Source organism: Engystomops pustulosus, chromosome 9, assembly GCF_040894005.1.
Source record: "Engystomops pustulosus chromosome 9, aEngPut4.maternal, whole genome shotgun sequence".
NCBI lineage: Eukaryota > Metazoa > Chordata > Amphibia > Anura > Leptodactylidae > Engystomops > Engystomops pustulosus.
The window spans coordinates 79,166,214-79,190,124 of record NC_092419.1 but is presented as its reverse complement, the minus strand read 5'-3'; the positions used below and the strand labels follow the sequence as shown (position 1 = coordinate 79,190,124).

General features: G+C 39.6%; 1 protein-coding gene across 1 annotated transcript; it reads left to right on the top strand.

Moving 5' to 3' along the window:
• Positions 1 to 15,912: 15,912 nt before the first annotated feature.
• Positions 15,913 to 21,688, top strand: LOC140076677 (transforming growth factor beta activator LRRC33-like). Its single transcript, XM_072123320.1, has 2 exons — positions 15,913 to 16,025; positions 18,808 to 21,688. The coding sequence occupies exons 1-2, from the start codon at positions 15,990 to 15,992 to the stop codon at positions 20,779 to 20,781; spliced, it is 2,010 nt and encodes a 669-aa protein (XP_071979421.1). The 5' UTR covers positions 15,913 to 15,989; the 3' UTR covers positions 20,782 to 21,688.
• Positions 21,689 to 23,911: the final 2,223 nt, after the last annotated feature.

Below are 23,911 nucleotides of genomic sequence, written 5' to 3'. Positions count from 1 at the left end.
TTTGAGACAAAAAAGTAATTTAATATTAAACACATCTGAGGTGTGCCCTGACCTTAAAATTGATGCTTTTTTGAATTTCATAGTGACTTTTAGATCATATCCATTATCCAAATATCCTTACGGGGGTTTACAGGTGAATACCGACTGAAACACTTGGATAATGCCCTTGGGATTAGCCCACAACCAAACTGGTAGGGTGACACAGTGGGTCCACAACCTACTGTTTGTTACAGTATAAGTTTTACCAAATCCTATACTTTTCACAGCAGCTTTAAAAGCATTTCAAAGAAATTTTTAAGGAGCGGCAACAATTGGAAGCCAAGATTACATTATTACATGTGGTTTTCTTGCCGTGTTTTACCCTATTGGAGTACATAGCGAAAACCACACAAAATAGGATTGCTTAAGTTATACAGTATGGAATTTTAAAGAAAACTGTCCAAGAAACTTGGACAAAATTGTTATATCTACTACCATACATGTACTTCAAAGTATATGAGTTCTGATTCTTTATTTTGGTTAATAGTAGCTTGTAGTCTGCCGACATGGTAATAAACGGCTGGCATTCTGTGTCATTCCTTCTCGATGAGCTTGTACAACACATTGTGGTGAGTGATCACTAAGTGTTTCCATAAAAGCTCTCGCATGAATTCCTTTGGTTTAAAAATGTTTCTGCTGAATGAATTTCATACCACAGATTTCCCATTTACGGTTAAGCAGAGAACTGTGCGCCCCTCGCTCTCTTGTTAGCGTTCTATGTACATATTATTATTCCGGAGGCCAGATTAACATACCATCATATTAACTTCTTTTGATTGGTTTTGCATCAGCTCACAGAAGGAACCTTTTGTGGTGTAAACACTATAGGGTGTTAATACCAAACAATGTCGGTGTAGAATTATCGTGGCCTATTGTGTTTGTGGTAGGTCTACAGCTCTAATAAGAAGTGGAACAGTTTGCTTCATATTTTAATTTGTTCTTTCTATTAAAGAGTATTGCTTTCTCTGACATATGTACACAGAAGCACAACGTAACTGGAAACACCCACTTGGTAACTACTGAGGAAGGAGGGAGAACCTCTGAAACACGTATATATGTCTCTATTTGGAGTTTATTTTCCCTACGTGCAATATTCGTGTTTTCACTAAAGAAAGTCAAAAAGAAAACACCTTGATGTCTCCACCACAAACCTAGAAGTCTCCACCACAAATCGGGAAGACTCTTCCGGCTTACCTAGGAACCAGAGAAGTAAACAGAGCTCCGCAAATACCATCACTTTACCTGCTTCCACGCATGCGTAATAAGGCGAGTACAACACGTTTGTTGAGCACTATAAGGATCATGGCAGGAGGAATCCACCATCAGATCTACTTTCAATAGTATATTCCTCATAGTAGGTTTCCTTTAAAGGTGCACCAATATAAAATAAAATTGTGCACACATTTCCCAAGCAGTGCCAGGTGCACCTGATAATTGAAGGCCAAGCCCCTGTATTCAATTATTTGGCCCAGCCTGCACTTCGGACAGTTTGACTTGCTATTGATAAATCTGGGCCAATATCCTCTCCTATTCTGTTAATTATCATTAAACATCCTATATATTAGAACATTTTGTAATAAAAAAAACATGTAAAACAAATTCATGATATAAATGTGAGAGGGGTTTTGCCTCAATAAAGACCCCATTTTTAGGATGTATGGGGACTCGGGGGGGGGGGGGGGGGGGGGGGAGTTGAGGCAGCAAATAAACATTTATCAATTCCATGTAATAAGATCCGGTTGAAGACAAAGTGGGGCCCTGGGCCACACAAAAAGTGGGGCCCCAAAATAAATCTATTTTATGAACAGTCACATTTAATAAGAGGCTCCCTAAAGCCCCGTACAATACTAACACTTCGTAGTTTACAAGCAGTAGTACGGTAAAGAAATCTGTAATATGGGACTGTAGGAGGATTTTATACACGGGGCCCCGGGCAAATGCCCTGTTTGCTGGCCCTGCATGTACGAAGACCAGACCAATTCCCAAAATGATGTTGGCAGCTCAAAATAATATATTAGGGAAGTCCCACACTTGCAAAATCTGGATGGACATCCACTAGCCGCTTCCTTTACCATTATTAAACTTGCTCCATCTAGTTTTGTGCGCAGATAGAACACCCACGTCTTTATCTTACAGGGGAACCCTGGAACCTTAATTTATGATAAACACATGTGGGCAACTGGTCATTACTTAATTTTACAGATATATTTTTATAGCCTTTGGTCTGCAAAATTCAATATCCCCTAACTACACACATATACACTTAATTGAATAACCTTATCGCTTTTCTCTAAAACCTAGTTTTGCGTGCTATACAGTTTCTTAAGACTTTTTCTTAATAAGCGCAAGGTATTAACCATTAAAAGTGCCTCAGGAGGTGTATGCTGTAATCACCAAATCATATTCACTTCTAATTTAAGTGTTCCTTGGGGCTCTCAGAGTTTATTCTTTGTACATGTGAGTCTTTGATCTTGGAAAACTCTTACTTGCCAACTCTTTCAAGATGTTTGAGGACTGGTTTGAACTCTCCCTAGAAAGATCATTATGGGTCAGTTTCACTGAAATGGTAGATCTGATGTTCTCTTAAAATTCGTTGCATGGAACCATTTTGTTCAAGCTCTCCTATTGCTTCAGTCAAATGAGCAGATTTTCACAAGGAACCCCCTATCTACACTGAACGGCAATGATATATACACTATATACAGGCCTTTATCATTGCTTTTTGAATTCTGATGCAGACATGTGTCATGCAGTTAGTAATCTATTACTTAATATAGTAATATATCATATTCAAATGCAATAAAACGATCCTTAAAGAGAACCTGCCTTACAAATTAACCCTCCCAGAATAAATGCTGTATATACTCGAGTATAGGCTGAGTTTGCTGAAAATTTTTTACTTTGCTTATACTGAAGTCTATAAAAAACGAAACTCTGTACTCACCTTTCAGCCACCCTCCCCCATACCCGCACCTCGTCTTCTGTGTTGCAATGCTCCGGCTCTATGTACCTGTGCGCTGCCATTGCTATATACTGCTATATACTGCTATATGCTGGCGATATACTGGGGGGCATGAGCTGGCAGTCCCCTCCCTGGTGCATGTGCTGCTACTTTTCCTAGTATTTTGTGACTTTGTATGCTGCAGTGGCAAACAACCAACATATAAGAACACTGCAAAAGGATTTATCAAGGGCCAAAAGCCACTTCAATAAATCGGGTGGCAGTTAAGCTCCAAAAAACAATAGAACTGTTGCTAGGAGTCGGTCTCATGATAAATTAGTCCCCTGTAAGTCCAACTTACCATGTGCCAGTGCAGAGACTGCCGACAACTTTAACTATTTATTCTTTGGCAAGTAATCCAGGTCGTCTTTGTCCTTGGATTTGAGTAATGAGGCGTTGTGGTTAGTGCTTCATTCCTGCCTTTATTGTGAAGTGACACACTTCCTCAATTTTTGTAGAGAAATTGGTTCCAGCGTGACTGATATAAAAAACAGAAAATGTATTATAAGGCCATTAAAAATATGTGAAAAAATAAGATACCATTAATGTGTTTAATACAGAGAGAATATCCTTACTTATTGTCAAAAAGGAGCACAGCACATTTGTACATAAGCATTAAAAGGACAATACTACAAATCTTAACACCTGAAATCTAACCCTCTGATTGCCAGAGAGATAGGGGTGTGTGTGTGAATTGTGTCTAAAAAATATATACATAAAAAGAGAAGAGATCACAATGAGAAATTGTATGAATAGAGTATAACAAATTCAAATATAATTCAACTCCCTTGATGGCTTTAATCAGCATGAAGAAAAGAGATGAACCATAGAATTCTCTAGTGTGAATAGTTACTTAGACATTGTTAGCATATTGTAGCACATATGTGTGTGACTGGGTACAGTCAAGTCTCATTCTTTAATACAGGTTTTAGGACTCAACGTTAAACACTTGAAACATTCACCATGTACAGAGGACCAAAACTGTCTGCCTCCTGTAGGTGTTAATTGTTATCTCTTATCGCAGTGGAAAGAGGATTACAGGCGGTCCCCTACTTAAGGACACCCGACTTACAGACGACCCCTAGTTAAAGACGGACCCCTCTGCCCACTGTGACCTCTGGTGAAGCTCTCTGGATGCTTTACTATAGAACCAGACTGCATTGATCAGCTGTAAGGTGTCTGTAATGAAGTTTTATTGATAATCCTTGGTCTCATTACAGCAAAAAAAATGTTAAACTCCAATTCTCACTGGGGCAATTTTTATTTTTTTTTTATCTGGAGCTACCATTATAAAATATATAGTTTCGACTTACCTATTCAACTTAAGAACAAAACTATGTAACCTATCTTGTACGTAGCCCGGGGACTGCCTGTATATTGTGATCAGTAGCGGTTTTACCAAACAAGAGAACAGAGAATCCTCTAATTAATTCTCTTGCGGTGAAAGAAATTGTTGTTTAGTGTTGACTGGAGCTCTGACATGTGGATAGGGAATAACAGTTAAACATGGGACAACTCCTATAATACAAGGAACTGCTGACACTTAAGTGTATAATGAGTCATGGCAGGTCTTTCCTATGCTTCACGCCTTCTTTAAAAGCAGATATTGCCAGATGCCATGTTACCGCCGTAAACAAAGACAACGTTTTTGAAGTACAAACTTTATTTACAGAAAATGTCATTAATCTTTAGTTATGGTCAATATTCTGTTGTCATATCATACAGCAGGTAAAACTAAAGATTGATCTCCACCTGGTGGACACATCTAGCAGTTGAAGAATAAATTGGAGATGTGTATGTGAGAAAAGAATTAAGACAATCCATTTGTTTTCAGTTACAGCGAGTTGCAAATCTATTATTCCCCCTTGAATTCTTCCTTCTTTTTGAATGATACAGCCACATACTTTAATATATTTTGTAGAAATTTAATATGATAGAGCAACAGAAAGTATCAAGTATTAACAAAATTGTATGTGCTTTTGCAAATCTTTGCAAATTAAAAATGTGAAGTTTGGCGTGTGTATGTATTCACTACCCTTGAGCAAGTACTTTGCAGGACCACTTTTGGCTCCGATGACAGCTGCAGGTCTGTTGGGGGAAGTCTAAACTGGGCCATTAGAACTATTCTATTCAGTCCAAAACCTTTTGTAGACTCTAATAGGTTCACCTCATTGCCCTGTATTTAACCCTAACCAACTCCTCAGCTTCCCATGAAAAGCATCCCCATTGCATGATGCTGCCAGCATGGTGTGTTCAGGGTGATGTGGAGTATTTACTTTTCTCCACACATAAGAGTTTGGCTTTTTTGGTCCCCTGCATAGCATAAAATTGGGCTTTTCATTACTTGCTTCTAAAATGTCTTTCTTCATGCCACACTTGCATAAACTACAGAGTTTTGAAGTATGAGGCCAGTTGAGAGTTTTGTCTCAAGCGGTAATTTCCAGTAATAATGAAGGTCATTACAACAGTTAGCTGTCCTGTAGTATTTTAGAACCTTTGTGCTAGACAGGTAAGCTCTTTTTTCTTCCCATAGTTTTCCTGTGTTATCTACCCGCTATAGACAACTACAGCTTAGCTTTACTCCAGGTTTGGAGGCAGCTAAGGCGAGACAGAGAAGGAGGTAGAGGGAGGCTCCACTCACAATGCATAGCTCAGAGCAATGAAGGATGGGAATCCTCTCCAGTTCCTTCAGGTTGGATAGTGAACGTTGATGGACAGCCATTTTCAAGTCTCTCCAGAGACTCTCAATTGGGTTTAGAATGAGGACTCTGGCCTGGTCACAGAGTTGTTCTGAAGACACTGCTTTGTTATTTTAGCTATGGGCTTATTGTCTTGTCTGAAGCAGGAGCAGCAAACTGGGCATTTGCCCAGCGCTCCCTATCCTAAAGGGGCCTCCTGCATGTGGACTTTAGTGTGCAGAGGATGTATTGATCCTTTCATACCCCATGATTGAATGCCCGGGTGAAGATGCTTGTCATCTCTCGCTCTAGTTATCTATCTCCTATAATTTATCTATATATCTGTCAATCTAGCTTTTGTCTATCTATTTATCTATAGATCTTCTATCTGTCATCTATCTATTATCTTTTATATATATTGTCGATCTAGCTACTCTATATATTTATCAATCAATCTTATATCTCTCTTCTACTGTATCTATATATCTCCCATATAAATATATATTGATTTGTAAAGCACTACAGAATATGATGGCACTATATAAATAAAGATTTTTTTATTATTATTAATCTACTTTATATTTATGCATCTATAAATATATCATTTATCTATAAATCTATATAATCTTTCATGTATAACTTCTATCTTCAATCTCCTATCCAATTCTCCTACAGTCCCATATTACAGATTGCCCTACCACACTACTGTTTGTAAATGACAAATTGTTATTATTGTGCAGGGCTATAGGGAGCATCTAACTGCATGTAGCAGTTCATAAAATAGTTTTGTTTTGCTCATGGCCCCACTTTGTCTAACACCTGCCCTGGTTGGAAGGTGAGCCTTCAGCCCAGTCTGAGGTCCAATGCACTCTGGAAGAGGATTTCATCCCGGACATATCTGTACTTGGCCTCATTCATTTTTCCTTCAAGTGCAACCAGTCATCCTGTCCCTGCAGCTGAAAAACACCCCCATACCATAATGCTGCCACCACCATGTGCGATCCGGGGCCGGTCTGGGACTGGTGGGGCCGGTGGAAGCCATACGGAGCTGTCACTGCAGCCGGACTGGATCAAGTAGGGGAGCAGCGTCGGAGAGGTGAGTTTCATATGTTTTTATTTTTATGTACTGGGGTGGGGCTGGGGCTGGCGCTGTATACCGGGGGCTGGCGCTGTATACTGGGGCAGACTGTAAACCAGAGGGGGCTGTATAGAGGGGTGACTGGCTATATACTGGAGAAGGGGCAGCCCGGCTGTATACTAGGGCAGGGGCAGTCTGGCTGTATACTGGGGGCTGGCAAAATAGTGGGCAGACTGAGTGGCTGTATACTGGGGGGGGGGCTGGCTATATATATACTACAGTGGCTGGCTGTATACTGGGGTGGCACGCTGGCTGTATACTGGGGGTGGCTGGCTACTAGTAATAGTAGCTATATTCCTGTACATAGGGGGCAGTGTTATAGTAGTTATATTCTTGTACACAGGGGGCAGTATTATAGTAGTTATATTCTTGTACATAGGGGCAGTATTATAGTAGTTATATTCTTGTACATAGGTGGGGGAAGTATTATAGTAGGTATATTCTTGTACTTAGGGGGCAGTATTATAGTAGTTATACCCCTGTACATAGAGGGCAGTATTATAGTAGGTATATTCTTGTACATAGGGGGCAGTATTATAGTAGTTATATTCTTGTACATAGGGGGCAGTATTATAGTAGTTATATTCTTGTACATAGGTGGGGGAAGTATTATAGTAGGTATATTCTTGTACTTAGGGGGCAGTATTATAGTAGTTATACCCCTGTACATAGAGGGCAGTATTATAGTAGTTATATTCTTGTACATAGGGGGGGAAGTATTATAGTAGGTATATTCTTGTACATAGGGGGGCAGTATTATAGTAGGTATGTGTACAAGATGCTGGGGATCCAGCACTCAAACAAGTGCAAACACGGCTTGAACCTATTTCATTATAAATTTTTCTGGCTTGGATCTTGCAGCACAGGTATGACTAAGGACTAGAAATGTGAACAGTCCGAAACGCGTTACCCCTGCCCCCCCCCCTTTTTTCTTGTCATTTTTTTGTATCCATGTATTTGTCTTTGCAACATGTCATACAATTTTTTAAATCTGAAGATTAAACTTGTTTGCACTTGTTTGAGTGCTGGATCCCCGGCATCTCGTATTTTTCTGTTTTTTTCTGGTTGAACAGCATACAGTACTCTGGATATCCGCACCAGCGTCTTCATCAAGGGGATTCCTTGCACCTGACCAGTCACTTGGACTACTACAACCTCCTACAGGTGAGCCCTTACCCTTACGTTTTTTCTCTTTATATTATAGTTGGTATATTCTTGTACATGGGGGGGCAGTATTACAATATATTTTACTTAGGGGCAGTAGTATTATAGAAGTTACATTCTTTTTTATTGGAGAAGGTATTGTAGTATGTTTTAGTGTACATATATGGCAGTATTAAGTTGTGTGCTCTTAAAATAGAAGTGTTAATTCAAGGAGCCAGTATGAGATTCTTTCTCTGCGGTGTACATGTTGATTTAGACCATCTATAAACAGTTTGTATGGAGTTTAGTAACTCCACCCACATTACATGGTTACGCCTACTTGTTTTGACCCCGCCCACAGAATGGGGCCACTTTTACATTTTTTTCCAGGGCCACTTTAAATTCCCATTCCGCCCCTGCTGTTGGGACTGTATTTGGCAGGTGATGAGCAGTGCCACACAATTCCGCTTAGAATTAACACTAAAAAGTCCAATCTTCATCTCATCAGACCAGAGAAGCTTATTTCTCATAGTCTAGAAAGTGAAGCCCAAGCACTCCTTTTGATGCAAAGAAAACTTTTTTTTTTTTTTTTGTAGTAAACGGGTAATTTTTACAATTTTCTTTGCATCAAAAGGAGTGCTTTGGCTTAACTTTCTATACTATATTGGAGCCCAGTATATATACTATATATGGAGGTCACTGTGCTCTGAACTCCTTTGGTAGTTCTTTAGACCTCATGATTCTCATGTTTACCTGACATGCACTGTGAGCTGTGAGTTCTTAAATAGACAGGTGTGTGCCTTTTATAATCAAGTGCTATCAGTTTAATTAAACACAGCTGAATTCCAATGAAGGATATTTTAGTTTGTCTTGTTTAAATTAGCAAACATATCTACAATTCAGTTTTTCTGTCAGGGTGCGGTCACACGTCGCGTTTAACGCATGCGTATAAAAACGCATTGCAATAGTGGGAGAGTGATTTGCCTAATTAAACAGCTGCTAGCACCTGTGTTTACAAAATGCAACCGTTAACGTATTGTTAACGCATGTGTTAACACAGCGGTTAACGCATGCGTTTGTTAACGCATTGTTAACACATGCGTTAACATCGCGGTTAACACATGCATTTTGTAAACACAAGTGTTAAGAGCTGTTTAATTAGGCAAATCACTCTTCAGCCATTCCAATGCATTTTTAAACGCATGCATTAAACGCGACGTGTGACCGCACCCTCAAGATGGGCTGCAGAATGTGCATGAATGAGCAAAAAAAAAAAACTTTTTTGATCTTACCAATTGGGAGCAATGGAACAAATAGTTAAAAATGTAAAGAGCTCTGAATACTTTCCGGACCACTGCAACTGCTGGTTTCTACAACTTATTACATGCTCAGTGTAATGGAAGATAGACACTAAATGGGTCCTATATGTAAACTATACAGTGTTCACTGGATTTACTTTTAGCAATCTCACTGGATTTACTGCTTACTTACTTAATACAAGAGCACAAGGCATCATAGTAACTGTGGGCAGCGTAAATTTGATTCCACTTCAGGGCAGATACAGGAAGAGTTTAGTCTCTGCCCACTTCACTGCTGCTGAGGAAAATTTTTGACATGTAGCTTCATAACAAAATATGCCAATAGACGGTCCCCTACTTAAGAACACTCGACTTACATACGACCCCTAGTTACAAACGGACCACTGGATATTGGTAATTTATTGTACTTTAGTCCTAGGCTACAATAAACAGCTATAACAGTTTTCACAGGTGTCTGTAATGAAACTTTATTGTTTATCCTGGTTCTTATGACAATCCAACATTTTTAAAATCCAATTGTCACAGAGACCAAAAAAGTTCTGGCTGGAAAATATACAGTTTCGACTTACATACAAATTCAACTTAAGAACAAACGTACAGATCCTATCTTGTATGTAACCCGGGGACTGCCTGTACTCTGGAAGGAAAAGGGCAGGCAGCTGCCATGAGGCAAGATAAAAAATCTTGCCTCAGACGACAGATGTCCAAGCCCTGAGGGAGGGGCAAAATATGGGGCTGCAATGTGGGTGATTTTGGTGGCCATTTCTGCAGAAAAGCTGGGAGGACAATGCCAGCGCTGGTGGGGGGCGTGACTGGAGTCAAGGTAATTGCTTTATTATTTTAAGAAAAGGATGGGCTGTATATTATGCAAAAAGGGGCTGTATATAATAGAAAAGGGGAGCTGTGCTTAATGCAAAAAGGGGGCTGTATATAATAGAAAAAGGGGGGCTGTATATAATATAAGGGGGCTACGTATAATATTATATGTATAATAAGGGGGGCTGTATATCATAATATGAGGCTGCATATTATAGAATAAGGGGGCTACATATTATATAAGTGGGACTGTATATAATATAAGGGGGTGCATATTATATAATACGGGGGCTGTATATCATATAATAAGGGGGCTACATATTATGTAAGGGGGTTATATATTGTAGAATATGAGTGCTGCATATTATATAATAAGGCGGGCTGTATATAATTGAATATAATATCATTTAACTACATATTATATAATTAAGGTGGGCTATATATAATATAACTTGAGGGTAAAGAATTATATCAATATGGGAGGGTGCTGTATATAATATACATATATGATGGGGCTTTAATTAAAAGGTAGGGGGGTTTATATGGGGTACTGTATGTAATTTAAGTGAGTGGGGGCTGTATATAGGGGCACAATTTAAACAAAATTTTGGGGCAGTAAATTTGTATATAGTTAAACATGTGGAAGAATCTGGATATAGGTGTTGGATTTTAATGAACCTATAGGATCTGTATATAATTTTTTGGGGGGAGAGGAGCTTTTATTATATATCTTAAAATAAAGAAGAGGCCACATAGTAGATTCTATATCCACTCTGTATGTATGGGGGGTGGAAGAGTGGTCCGTTGTGTCATAAGAAAGGGTACAGTATATGATTTAGGAGCACTGTTATTTAGGTGACTTTATACTGTAAGTGACTGTGGTATTTTATTGGTGAAGTGTGGAGATGTGGTGCCGGGAGCTGAAGACATCTGGCAGCAAATTCAACAGACCTGGGCGGAAGAAGATGTAATGTTGTCGCCTTCCTGACGGAGCAGATTGGCACCTGTGAGGTATAAATTGCCACTATTGTCTGTGTCACTGACCGGCTACTGGCTGCTAGCACGTGTGGTGTCGCAAAGTACAAGTGACTAATTTTAACCCCTTAAAGCTCTGCGCCGTAGCTCTATGGTGCAGGGGGTGTATGAAGAGGGCTCATGGGCTGGGGGTTGTTGCATATTGCAGCAAACCCCCACCGCTAATAACCACGGTCGGTGCTTGCAAAGTGCAAAGCTGCTGGCGGCATTTAAAAGACAGCGGCGCGTGGATGCCGCCATCTTGGATTCGATTGTAGCTCGCCCGAACATCATCAGGTGATGGTGATTGGTTGCCATGACAGCCTCTGGTCTTCGTCAGACCCAAGGCTGCATGGTTTCTGCAGTTTCGTTACAATGAGCTAGTGGCTCATTGTAATGTATACTGTGCAGAAATGCCATATACTGCAATACCGTAGTATTGCAGTATATGGTAGGAATGATCAGACCATCTAGGGTTAATGTACCCTGGAGGATCTAAGAAATAGTTTAAAAAAAGTTTTAAAAATAATAAAAAAATGTTAAAAACCTAAAAGCACCCCCCTTTCCCTAGAACTGACAAAAAACATAATAAACAGTAAAAGTCACTGACACAATAAGTATCGCCGTGTCCCAAAATACCCGATCTATCAAAATATAAAAATGGTTATTGCAGACGGTGACCTCCAAAATGGCGCCCAAATGTCCGAAATGCGACTTTTACACTATTGTACTTCACATAAAAAATGGAATAAAAAGTGACAAAAATGTCGCACAGTCATCAAAATGATAGCAATGAAAATGTTGGCTCATTTCGCAAAAAACAACACTTAACACAGCTCCGTACACCAAAGTATAAAAAAGTTATTAGCGTCAGAAAATGGCAAAATTATTTTTTTCTTTTTTGTACACATTTGTTTAATTTTTGAAAGTGTATATTTAAAAACAATAAAACATATATAAATTTGGTATCACAGTGATCGGACCGAACCAAAGAATAAAGTAGAGGTGTTATTCGGAATGCACAGTGAAAGACGTAAAAACTGAGCCCACAAGAACGTGACATGAACGTGATTTTTTTCCAATTTTTAATAAATAATGTGACGGAGAAGCAAAATTTGTTACGTATAAAATAAGCCCTCACACAGCTCTGTACACGGAAAAATTAAAAAGTTATGGATTTTTGAAGGCAGAGAGCATGAAATGAGCAAAAAAAACCTGCGTCCTTAAGGGGTTAAGTAATGTTGTCAGCAAATTGCTCTGCTGAAATATGAAAATGTTCCAAGTGTTACATTATTATTCAGTTATTTTTACATATTTTTCTAACAAAATTACATAAGTTTGGTATCTCAGTTATCATACTGAAACAAAGAATAAAGTGGAGATGTCATTTAGACCGTCCCGCTGCAAGCTGTAAAACCAGAGCACAAGAGAAAATGGCGCAATTTGCGTCTTATGCATATGGATTTTTTTCCTACTTTCCAGTGGATTGCGTGTAATATTATATTGTGCTGCTAAGAAGTACAATTTGTCCTGCAGATAACAAACCCTCATACATCTCTGTAAACTAAAAAGTTATGGCTTTTTGGGGATTAAAAAGAGATCATAAAACAAAAAGTCCTCTACGGGTTTAAAATGTCAAATGTCACTGGGAAGAAATACCCTGATACAACTCGCTGATTAAAAATGTAAAATTACCGCGGTTTTTAGGAGTTAAAATGTAATATCTGACTGGATAAAGGGCCACAGCCCAAAAGGATTAAGTAAGGTTGTTAATGGGATTAAATATTTATGAAGAATAAGCCTTTTCTTACAATGTCCTAAACCAGTGGTACCCACCAGACAGGAACAAATCCACCGAATCTTCCTGCAGTCCCAGGCAACTTAAGAGATGCTGCTCTCAGCGCTATTTAAAGCGACACTTCATTGGCTGTTTGGAACTGTGGCAAAAGTGAGAAGGTGTGGACAGGGCTGCATTATCTTTGAAGCTCATCCTGCTGGACCATTCTTCCTCTACAGAGATCCTGGAGACAAGCTACGAGAGTCTGATTTTGCCCTCCTTCCTTCAACTGTATTGGTGGCCTCAGGGGCTGATACAATTGAATGATGTGTAAGAACAGGTAGCAGTAAGTTACTGCTGAAAATGCCATGTTGGCAATCCACGGTAAATAAGAGGATTTTGGTTGTAGCTTGGGCTCTCGGTCTCTAAAAGGTTCTCCATCACTGTCCTAAACAGTGATGGAGAACACATCCCTGTGTGTACTGAATGTAGTCAGTATTGAATGTAACCTATGATAACCATAGAAAAGCGGAACCCTCTTTTCAGAGATGTAATGTATACCCTGTGACCCCCAATGTAAAATCTGTAACAGTGATATTTATTTAGACACGAATATAAGAGGTTTACTGGTGACATCCCCTCTCTGCCCCTTTTAGCTATGCCCAAGCTTGTTTCCATAGTGTTAGTGTTATGACAGCAGTTGTCACTTTTCTTTCCACATATTACTGGCACGTGGCCACTGTTTTGTTCTCACAAAGGTGTGCCCAATGTGGGTATGTGGAAAACAAACATTGTTGTAAATGATTCATGATGGGTGCTGTCTAGAGGCAGAAAGGTAAGGTGTTTATCTGTGAGTTCTCTCATTTCTAAGCCCTGCAATTACTGAAGTTATCATCAGTGAGCGCTATGTGATGACTGTTATTACCGCTGGTTTACATGTGCATAAAACTAGTGCAAATAACAGCAACAACTGATTTAATTGCAAAATTAGTAATTACTTGTAACATTGCTTGTAATGAGGACATAAACTCAGGATATTTCCCAAACACCCAACAAATAAGAGCACCGAATTCTATCACCTAATTGTTGTTTTGTGATCTCTGTACAACAGTCAATGTGATTGGTCAAAGCATGAAATCCCCTTTAATCCCCCAAAGCATGACAAGCTATGCAAAACTTTAAATAGTACATAAAGTTCTAATACATCATAGGACAGTGATGGTGAACCTTTTAGAGACCGAGTGCCCAAATTACAACCAAAAGACACTTATTTACTGCAAACTGCCAGCATGGCAATTTAAGTAGTAATTTATTGCTACCTGTGCACATTGGCCTCTTGAGGACAACAAAACAGTTGAAAGAAGGGCAAATTTTGACTGTTTTGGCATCACGCTATGGTCCCCATGTACAGGAAGAAATGATAATGATACAGGAAGGAAATGGAAGATAATCCTCCATTTTCCTCTTCCTGCAGTTCTAAGCAATCAAGAATGTTTTGCTTTAAAATAGCACTGAGAGTCTCCTTGGACTGCAGGATGAGTTCTATGTCGAGTGCTATGTTGATAGCTTGGGTGCCCAAAAAGAAGGCTCCGAGTGCCACCTCTGGCACCCGTGCCATAGGTTCACCACCACTGTCATAAGGTATATAGTTTCATAGTAGATAAAGTTGGAAATCTAACCTATAAAATCATAGAGTTGATTCAGAGGAAGGCAAAAAAATACCCTACAAGGCTGATGCCCATTGGCCCAAAAAAATTCATGACCCCAATATGGCAGTCAGAATAACTCCCTTGATCAAGTTAATAAAAGTTTTGTTCTCTAGAATTGCATTTCGGCTCCTCTAGAACATGTAAAACGTATCTGCCATAACAACCTCCTTCGGCAGAGAGTTCCACAGTCTCACTGCTCTTACAGTAAAGAATCCATGTTTATTGTGAACTGTCAATCCCCAAACAAATTCCCTCTTTGTCCTCATGTAATGCTGTTACTAATCATATGATAAGAACACAACAGACAACAAAACCAAAAAAGTACATGTACACTATGTGCTCTATGTGGAAAGGGTTGTCTTTTTTTTTGGAACCCCACAACTATGTATAATCCACATCCACTGCCCCCTATAGGATGCAGTTTTATTTCATTAATTTTTAGATTTGCATTTAGCTCTCTTTTAGCCTTGTGGTTTTGCCGGGAGATTTCTGTATTCAATAATATGGTAAATGTACTTGAATATGTGCGTATTTTATATTATATACCGTATTTTTTGGACTATAAGGCACACAAAAAATCCTGTGATTTTCTCAGAAATCAAAGGTGCGCCTTATAGTCCAGTTCACCTTATATATGAACCGTACTTACAGACAATAGCTGCCTTGAACTGTGCACATGTCTGCCACCTGCTGGTCATACATCCTTATAATCTGGTGCGCCTTATATATGAACCTAGACGTTTTAGCAGGCATTTATTGATGGTGCTCCTTATAATCCGGTGCGCCTTATAGTCTGAAAAATATGGGAAGTAATGTAACTAAATGTTTTTTTGTTTTACAAATAAAAAAGTAACATATAATTGATAATACTAATACACAATATATCATCTTGCTGAGCGCAGAGGGTCTTTTCAATAAAGAAAACAGCAATAAGATTTCTGAACGTTCATGAACTGGAGCTTTAATAGGGTGAGACATATAAGTCAGGGAGAAGTAACAGTTCAAGTTTTTAATTCAGCTGACCTTTGTCCAATAATCCCATGTTCCTTTATTTTAGTTTTTGTATAAATGTCTAAGTTATTTTTACCATTCTCTTCCTTTTTATGCTTAAAAGTATTAATTGGGTAGAGACTTCAGGAGAAAAGAAATTTCCTTGGTAAGAGTAAATGGGGACTATCTTCTCTCTCCTGGTACTTCCAAACATGTTTCCTTCCTCTAACTAATAGCTATAAAAAGAAGAGAAGAGGCTCCAGCATGCAGACACAATGATGAGCTCCTATAGAGCAGAAAGAGGAGAGAAGCCGAGATGTGGTTTATTTATCATCCACATTTCTATTATAACCCTTTGCTGGACAATGGCTAAGACTGATCCTGCACAAACATGTGTCCAGGTATGTAGTCACATTGTGCTGTATATGGAAATGTTGGCATTAGATGGAGCACAGCCATTTTTACCACAACGATTTATACATTGAAACATTGAAGTTAATAGTCTTCTACATGTTCTGCTGTGAACACTCATAGGGGAGATTTATCAAGACTGGCACTTCATTTACTAATCTAGATTGATAGCTGGATATAGAAGTGACTAATACAATAGGAGGTGTAAGCCTTAGGCACATCTGGAGAAAATGAAATGTAGATTTGACTTATCTTGTAGAATATATGGTTAATGAGCCTAGTTAGTTATTCTTAGGATGCATTCACACACATGTATGGGGGACATATATGCGGCCGATATACGTCCCCCATACACTTCTATAGGCTCACGACCCTGTGCGGGATAGCCTGTAGAAAGATAGGACATGTCGCCATGCGCTGTATAGTCCTATAGAGAGTGGTGTGGGGGTGAGCTGCGCTCATCCCCTGCTCTCCGCAGCGCCGATGTATGCCCGCTGTACTACGGTACGGTGGGCATACAATGTGTGCATGTAGCCTTAGTGAGATAAAATACTTTTTTTTTTAACTTGAAGGTTGAACATGATGTGTCAAAGTCTTTATTTAACTGTTCTATGTGAATATGTAACTATATACTGTACATATTATCAGTTTTTTGTAAGTTCGCCTTCCAACATATGACTTGGGGGGTCATGTAACATAATGGGGGGAATTTATTAATTCTGTCACAACCTTAACAGTCGCCATCTGAGATCCGACGATGGTAAGCATAGCCTGATGTATTAAAGTAGCACACGGCTGCAAGTAATTAATGCGCAGACAGAACTAATCAGTCGGGCGCCATAAAAATGCCGACACAAATCAGATGTGCCCCATACTCTTACATGAGCTGCGCTTGTTTTTTTTTAAAATTTCAGACCATTTTTTCTCTGGTCTGTTCTGCGCCAAAAATTGCGCCTAAAAAGCCAATAAACTCAACATAAATGTGGGATGTGGAAAATATAGGCCACGCCCACTTGCGCCAAGAAAAGACAGACGAGTCGGGAGCATCTGTTCTTTCTTGCACAAACCCATTATAAGTGATCTGCAACACTTTTGCGCCAATAAAATGAGTTCCTGGCACTTTTTTGGGGCATATACGTTAATACATCTGCCCCAATGGCTCACTTCAATTTTTTTTCCAGTGAATTCCGCTTAATCTGACCCTGATGAAGGGTGTGCAATTTAACTAATAGTTATTCTGTTTATGGCTTCCTAAAACTAGTAATTATGGGAAAACCACTAATGGTCAGTATGAGATTGAGGAGTAGCTGCAGAGAATAGCAGTTCATTCATAGAATGTTCTCATATTCAGTGGGTTACAGTAAAATTAAGGTTACATAATTATCACTCAGAGAGAGGAGGCATTTGTACAAAGAATAATAGGCCTGTAACTGTGCCAAGCAATAAGCCAGTGTTGATGATGTCTTCAATGACGGATCACACAGAAGATCCACAGCTCTATACTAAGCCGGTGCAGCTCTCTATATTATCATAGGGTTAGTACACAACTGTCTTAGAAGTCAATGTGTGAGCCATATATTTAATATCAAGACTTGATATATAAAGATTTTAGCAAATTGTTACTAACTTTTTGTTTTTGTTATCTATTATCCACTAAATTTAAAGCTCTCATTATGACTGTGAGTTTTATGTTTGAGGTTTTTTCATGTGATCATTATACCTGGGGACATGTAAAATTTTACAGAAATGAGAACAAATCAAGCAAAAATACCACTGTGTTATAGGGTTCATGTAATACCACTTTCAGGTGGCTATTTAAAGATGTGGTTATTTTCTTTCTCTTCAGAAAGGAAATGTGCAGAGATGTGATACTTCACCAAAATGACAATGCAGATTTGTCTCCAATGAAAAGGGAAGGTGATTGTGTACTTTATCCTTTGTGACTATAGTTAATTAAAATGTGTATGGCTTCAGTCAGAGGTGAAGTATAAGCTATTGAGCCTTAAAGGAAAACTACCATCAAAATCAAGCATCCAGAGGCACTTACTCATAGATCCTAGGTAATCTTCTTATATATATTATCCATGACTTAATTCCATCTAAAATCTGATAATAATGCTAAAGAGTCAGAAGGGCTTGGGAGGTGTTACCAGAGCCCCTCTGTGCTGCAGCTTCACAGGCTGTTACACCCCTCATCTCCCCACTGAGGGAGTGGGGAAGTGCTCCTGTACAGTATAACAGCTTGTAAAGCTACAGCATGGAGGGGCTCAGGTAACACCCCCCCCCCTTCAATAACTCTTCATTAGCATCATTATAAAATTTGATTTTAGATAGGAGACCATGGATAACAAATATAAGAAGTCACAGTGCCTGGATCTATGAGCAAGGTTTATCATGCTTGATTTTGTATCCCATTGATTTGCCCCCACAATATCTTTTGTTTACAACTTATTAATAACTCCATATCCAAGCATTGTTAACTTTTCTCATTACAATGTTTTGTCAGAAAAAGCTGGATACAACATTTACATGTTTCTGGGAGTAGGACAAGGTGATCAGAACCAATGATCACTGTCTATTGGATTTAGAAGGATATATGGTAACAATTCCATTCAAAATTAAGAAAACCTTAAGTCTAAGAATAAATGGTTCCCTATGTGCCTTTGTCAAAGTGATATTTAATATTAGCCACAAATGCTAATCCATATATGTCTGACAGTCAGTATTCTTTTAAAATATGGTTCTAATTCTTAAGTGTTTTCTGTTTCCTAGCATTTGTCTAGCATGAAATGCCAACATCTTGCCATGAACTCTTTGCCAAGCAGCTTGCCAGACAATCTGAAGACACTAGATGTGTCTCATAACCTCATTTGGGAACTTAGAAGTGTCTCTATATCACATCTGCACGAGCTTGAGAAATTTAACATTGAACATAATCACCTGGAAACCATTGAAAATGGAGCACTTAATACTTTATTACAACTGAGGTCTCTTAACCTTGCCTCAAACAGATTGTACAAGCATTATTCATCTCACAAAGGAGTTCTTGACAGTCTGCACAATCTAAAAAGATTAAATCTTGCAAACAATAACTTGGATAGTGATATGGTGCGCTGCTATCTGTCAAACATTACTTCTTTAGTTAGTCTGGATCTGGCATGGAACAGTATTGCAATCCTGTTCTCCGGAATGTTTGATGGAGTTCCACGGCTGACAGAGTTGGATCTCTCCAACAATATCATAGCAGAGATAGAGAGAGGTGCATTTGACTCTCTGCAGTATCTAAGAGTGCTAAACCTTGCTTTCAATGCCATCAGCTGTATTTCAAGCTTTGATCTCCCCCAGCTACATCTGCTGAACCTCAGTTCAAATTCCATCCAATTTTTTCACAGTCAAACATCTCACAATTTCTACCAATTAAGGAAGCTAGACCTAAGCCAAAATAGTCTGGTCAGCTTTCCAATTCTGCCGGAAAACAACATGGTACAGTATCTTAATCTCTCAAGAAATAATATTCAAGAGCTCTTCCCTTTATCAAATCAATCAGAAGAAAACTTGAAGATGGCCTCCTGGTATGAAACCATTGCTGATGTGGATCTTCCCAGTACTATAGAAAATATAATTTCCCATCTAACATACATAATAGAATTGGATCTTAGTTACAACCAATTGACCTCATTTCCTTGGCAATTTTTGTCCTATATCAGCTCTCTAAAGAATGTAAACATGGCTGAAAACTGTCTACATAGCATCACAGAAGTTTTCCACCCTCAAATGTCACATCAGAATGCAAAAAATTGGATTATATCTCTCCGGTCCTTGAGGATACTAGATATCCATGGAAATTCTATTAGTCACATCCCAAAAAGATTGTTTGATTTAATGCCTGAAATTGAACAAATCAATCTTAAAAACAATTATATAAGGTTTTGCCGTTCTAAAGAAGATGACACAACAGAAAATGTGTGCACTACATTCTCCGGGGCTCGACATCTGCGTTACTTAAATCTGCAAAATAACAGGATTGAGCACCTTCCACCTAATGTATTTCAACATACACCTTTGTATTCTCTGGATCTGTCAGACAACATAGGGTTAAGCATTCATGAAGGCGCTCTAACCGAAGTTCAACAGTCTCTCCAGATAATGTCACTTAAAAGAAACTTGATGAAAGACTCCCAGACAAATCTCCCCTGTCTAAAGTGGCTGAAAACTCTGGATCTGTCTGGTAACAGACTTACCGTGATTCCAGCCAGTCTCCAATGTTCTGCAATGGAAAGTCTGAACCTTCAGCATAATGCTTTACGTCTGGTGGATGGACAGACAGTTCTTGCTTGGGTTCATAGTCTACAATGGGTGCTTATTAGTGGTAACCCCTATGACTGTTGTTCCCTTAGGTGGCTGAATCTGTGGCTGATGTCTGAAATCAATATTCTAGATCTGGAGAACACACATTGTGTCTATACAGATACAAATATAAGTGTTCCTATCAATAATACTAATATCCAAAGCCAATACTGCCGACAGCACACAACACAAAGTCTCCTAACCATTATCGTCATTTTAATAGTCTGTCTCCTCTCTGTATTTTGTATCATTACCATTGCTAATAGAAAGGCTTGTCTTACAAGAAAATTTAGGAGCAAGGTAGCATCTGAAATTCCTAAACACATAAAGGCAATGAAATCTGAAGGAAAGCAAGTGTGGTTCACTGTCAGTAGTAAGGGGACATCCACACATAAGTAGTTGTCCAACATCAAGGTTTAAGAAGAGGTGGATGAAACCATGACATTGAGATGAAACCATAATTAGTCTAGTCATTTGTCTATAATGTATATGTCTACAGTATGTATATTACACATACACACACACACAAGCACCAGGCTGCCATCAGATGCAATTAATGACCATAGCAATGTGTACATGCGGTGCCATTCCCTGATGCACACGACATGATGATGTCACATGTGGTCACATAACGTGCACCTGAGCTGAGATCCTTTTATTTTCTTGTCTACTAGGGGTCCTGTGACCCATAGCTACTGTTGGTGCATAGTTACTATGTGCTACTAGGGGCCCTGTGACTCATAGTTACTGTTGGAGCATAGTGACTATGTGCAACTAGGGGCCCTGTGACCCATAGCTACTGTTGGAGCATAGTGACTATGTGCTACTAGGGGCCCTGTGACCTACAACTACTGTTGGAGGATAGTGGCTATGTACTACTAGGGGCCCTGTGACCCATAGATACTGTTGGAGCATAGTGAGTATGTGCTACTAGGGGCCCTGTGACCCATAGCTACTGTTGGAGCATAGTGACTATGTGCTACTAGGGGCCCTGTCACCCATAGCTACTGTTGGAGCATAGTGACTATGTTCTACTAGGGGCCCTGTGAATATGAGCTAGTGGGAGCCTCTGTGATTTTGAGCTGTTGTTCTGGCACGGTGACTATATTAGCTACTATGGAGGGCATCATTACTATATTGGCTATTGTGGAGGCACTGTTACTACACTCACCGGCCACTTTATTAGGTACACCATGCTAGTAACGGGTTGGACCCCCTTTTGCCTTCAGAACTGCCTCAATTCGTCGTGGCATAGATTCAACAAGGTGCTGGAAGCATTCCTCAGAGATTTTGGTCCATATTGACATGATGGCATCACACAGTTGCCGCAGATTTGTCGGCTGCACATCCATGATGCGAATCTCCCGTTCCACCACATCCCAAAGATGCTCTATTGGATTGAGATCTGGTGACTGTGGAGGCCATTTGAGTATAGTGAACTCATTGTCATGTTCAAGAAACCAGTCTGAGATGATTCCAGCTTTATGACATGGCGCATTATCCTGCTGAAAGTAGCCATCAGATGTTGGGTACATTGTGGTCATAAAGGGATGGACATGGTCAGCAACAATACTCAGGTAGGCTGTGGCGTTGCAACGATGCTCAATTGGTACCAAGGGGCCCAAGGAGTGCCAAGAAAATATTCCCCACACCATGACACCACCACCCCCAGCCTGAACCGTTGATACAAGGCAGGATGGATCCATGCTTTCATGTTGTTGACGCCAAATTCTGACCCTACCATCCGAATGTCGCAGCAGAAATCGAGACTCATCAGACCAGGCAACGTTTTTCCAATCTTCTATTGTCCAATTTCGATGAGCTTGTGCAAATTGTAGCCTCAGTTTCCTGTTCTTAGCTGAAAGGAGTGGCACCCGGTGTGGTCTTCTGCTGCTGTAGCCCATCTGCCTCAAAGTTTGACGTACTGTGCGTTCAGATATGCTCTTCTGCCTACCTTAGTTGTAACGGGTGGTGATTTGAGTCACTGTTGCCTTTCTATCAGCTCGAACCAGTCTGCCCATTCTCCTCTGGCATCAACAAGGCATTTCCGCCCACAGAACTGCCGCTCACTGGATGTTTTTTCGTTTTCGGACCATTCTCTGTAAACCATAGAGATGGTTGTGCGTGAAAATCCCAGTAGACCAGACCAGCCCTTCTGGCACCAACAACCATTCCACGTTCAAAGGCACTCAAATCACCTTTCTTCCCCATACTGATGCTCGGTTTGAACTGCAGGAGATTGTCTTGACCATGTCTACATGCCTAAATGCACTGAGTTGCCGCCATCTGATTGGCTGATTAGAAATTAAGTGTTAACGAGCAGTTGGACAGGTGTACCTAATAAAGTGGCCGTTGAGTGTATATTGGCTACACTGGGGACATAATAGGGATCTTTAGGGGAATAGGAGAACAGTATTACATTTGTAACATGAAGGGGGAGGAGATGATTATGGAGTGAGGAACCTGAAATTTGTAGCTGGAAAAAGCTGGAATATCAGCCTGATAGAAGAGAATGATAAAAAATAATCATAAACCTCATCTGTGAGACACCAGATTTACAATAAATAATTGTATTACACATGAATTCTACAGCATCTCCGCTGTGATATGACTCTCTCTTATCTTTTCCTATGAGGGAGACATACGTGGAGACCATCTTATACTGGAGGAGCCTTTTTCAAGCTTGAAAACGGCTCTTCCAGGGCCGAAACATTGCTACTGTCACTTATGATGGAATAAAAAGGACCACATTTGGTTTATCACTACAATTGGAGTGCTGCTCATTTTCTTGCATCTATCTATCTATCTATTTCATATCTATATATCATCTATTATCTAGTCATGGATGTAACTACAGTGGTAGCAGCCATAGCAGCTGCTATGGGGCCCGCAGTGCCAGGGGGCCCCAGCATGCGACCTGACATACTAAAGAATAGAGGATGTACACCATTATATACATATTATGCTGTACATTGTTCAGCATAATATCTATGTAACAGTTCACATGTTCCACAGTACCCAGCATAAATAGGTAGCTCAGATAAGAAATGTTAATCTCTCATCTCTAATTCCTGCTGTGTACTTCCCCCATGTGGTCATCAGCTACTGGGACAGATCAGTATAAGGGTATGAATGTACAGAATATATTAGCGCATGAATGTTTGCGCATGAGTGTATAAATGTGTGAGTATACAAATATTTATATTTTCTGAGGCTGTAGGGGGCCCCATTCAGAAGTCTGCTATGGGGCCCTGCCTCTACTTGTTACGCCCCTGTATCTAGTCATATCTCTGTCTATATATTATCTATCATCTCTATTATATCTATCCATCTATCTCACATCTATCTATTTATCTATCTATCTATCGCCTATCTATCTATCTATCTATCTCCTATCTATCTATCAATCCCTACAGCACAGCACAGAGAGTCTCTCCTGCCATTTCCTGCTGTGCAGTGTGAGGTGAGGGATATGCAGCTTGTGCCTGTGTGGATTGTCTGTTTACATACAAGTGTAGGGAAAGCTGAG

What these genes read in the sequence shown, in the direction of transcription:
- LOC140076677 (XM_072123320.1), top strand. Translation starts at nt 15,990, where the DNA reads ATGGCTAAGACTGATCCTGCACAAACATGTGTCCAG. An exon ending in CTGCACAAACATGTGTCCAG is followed by an intron (nt 16,026 to 18,807) that starts GTATGTAGTCAC and finishes TCTGTTTCCTAG; the next exon opens with CATTTGTCTAGCATGAAATG.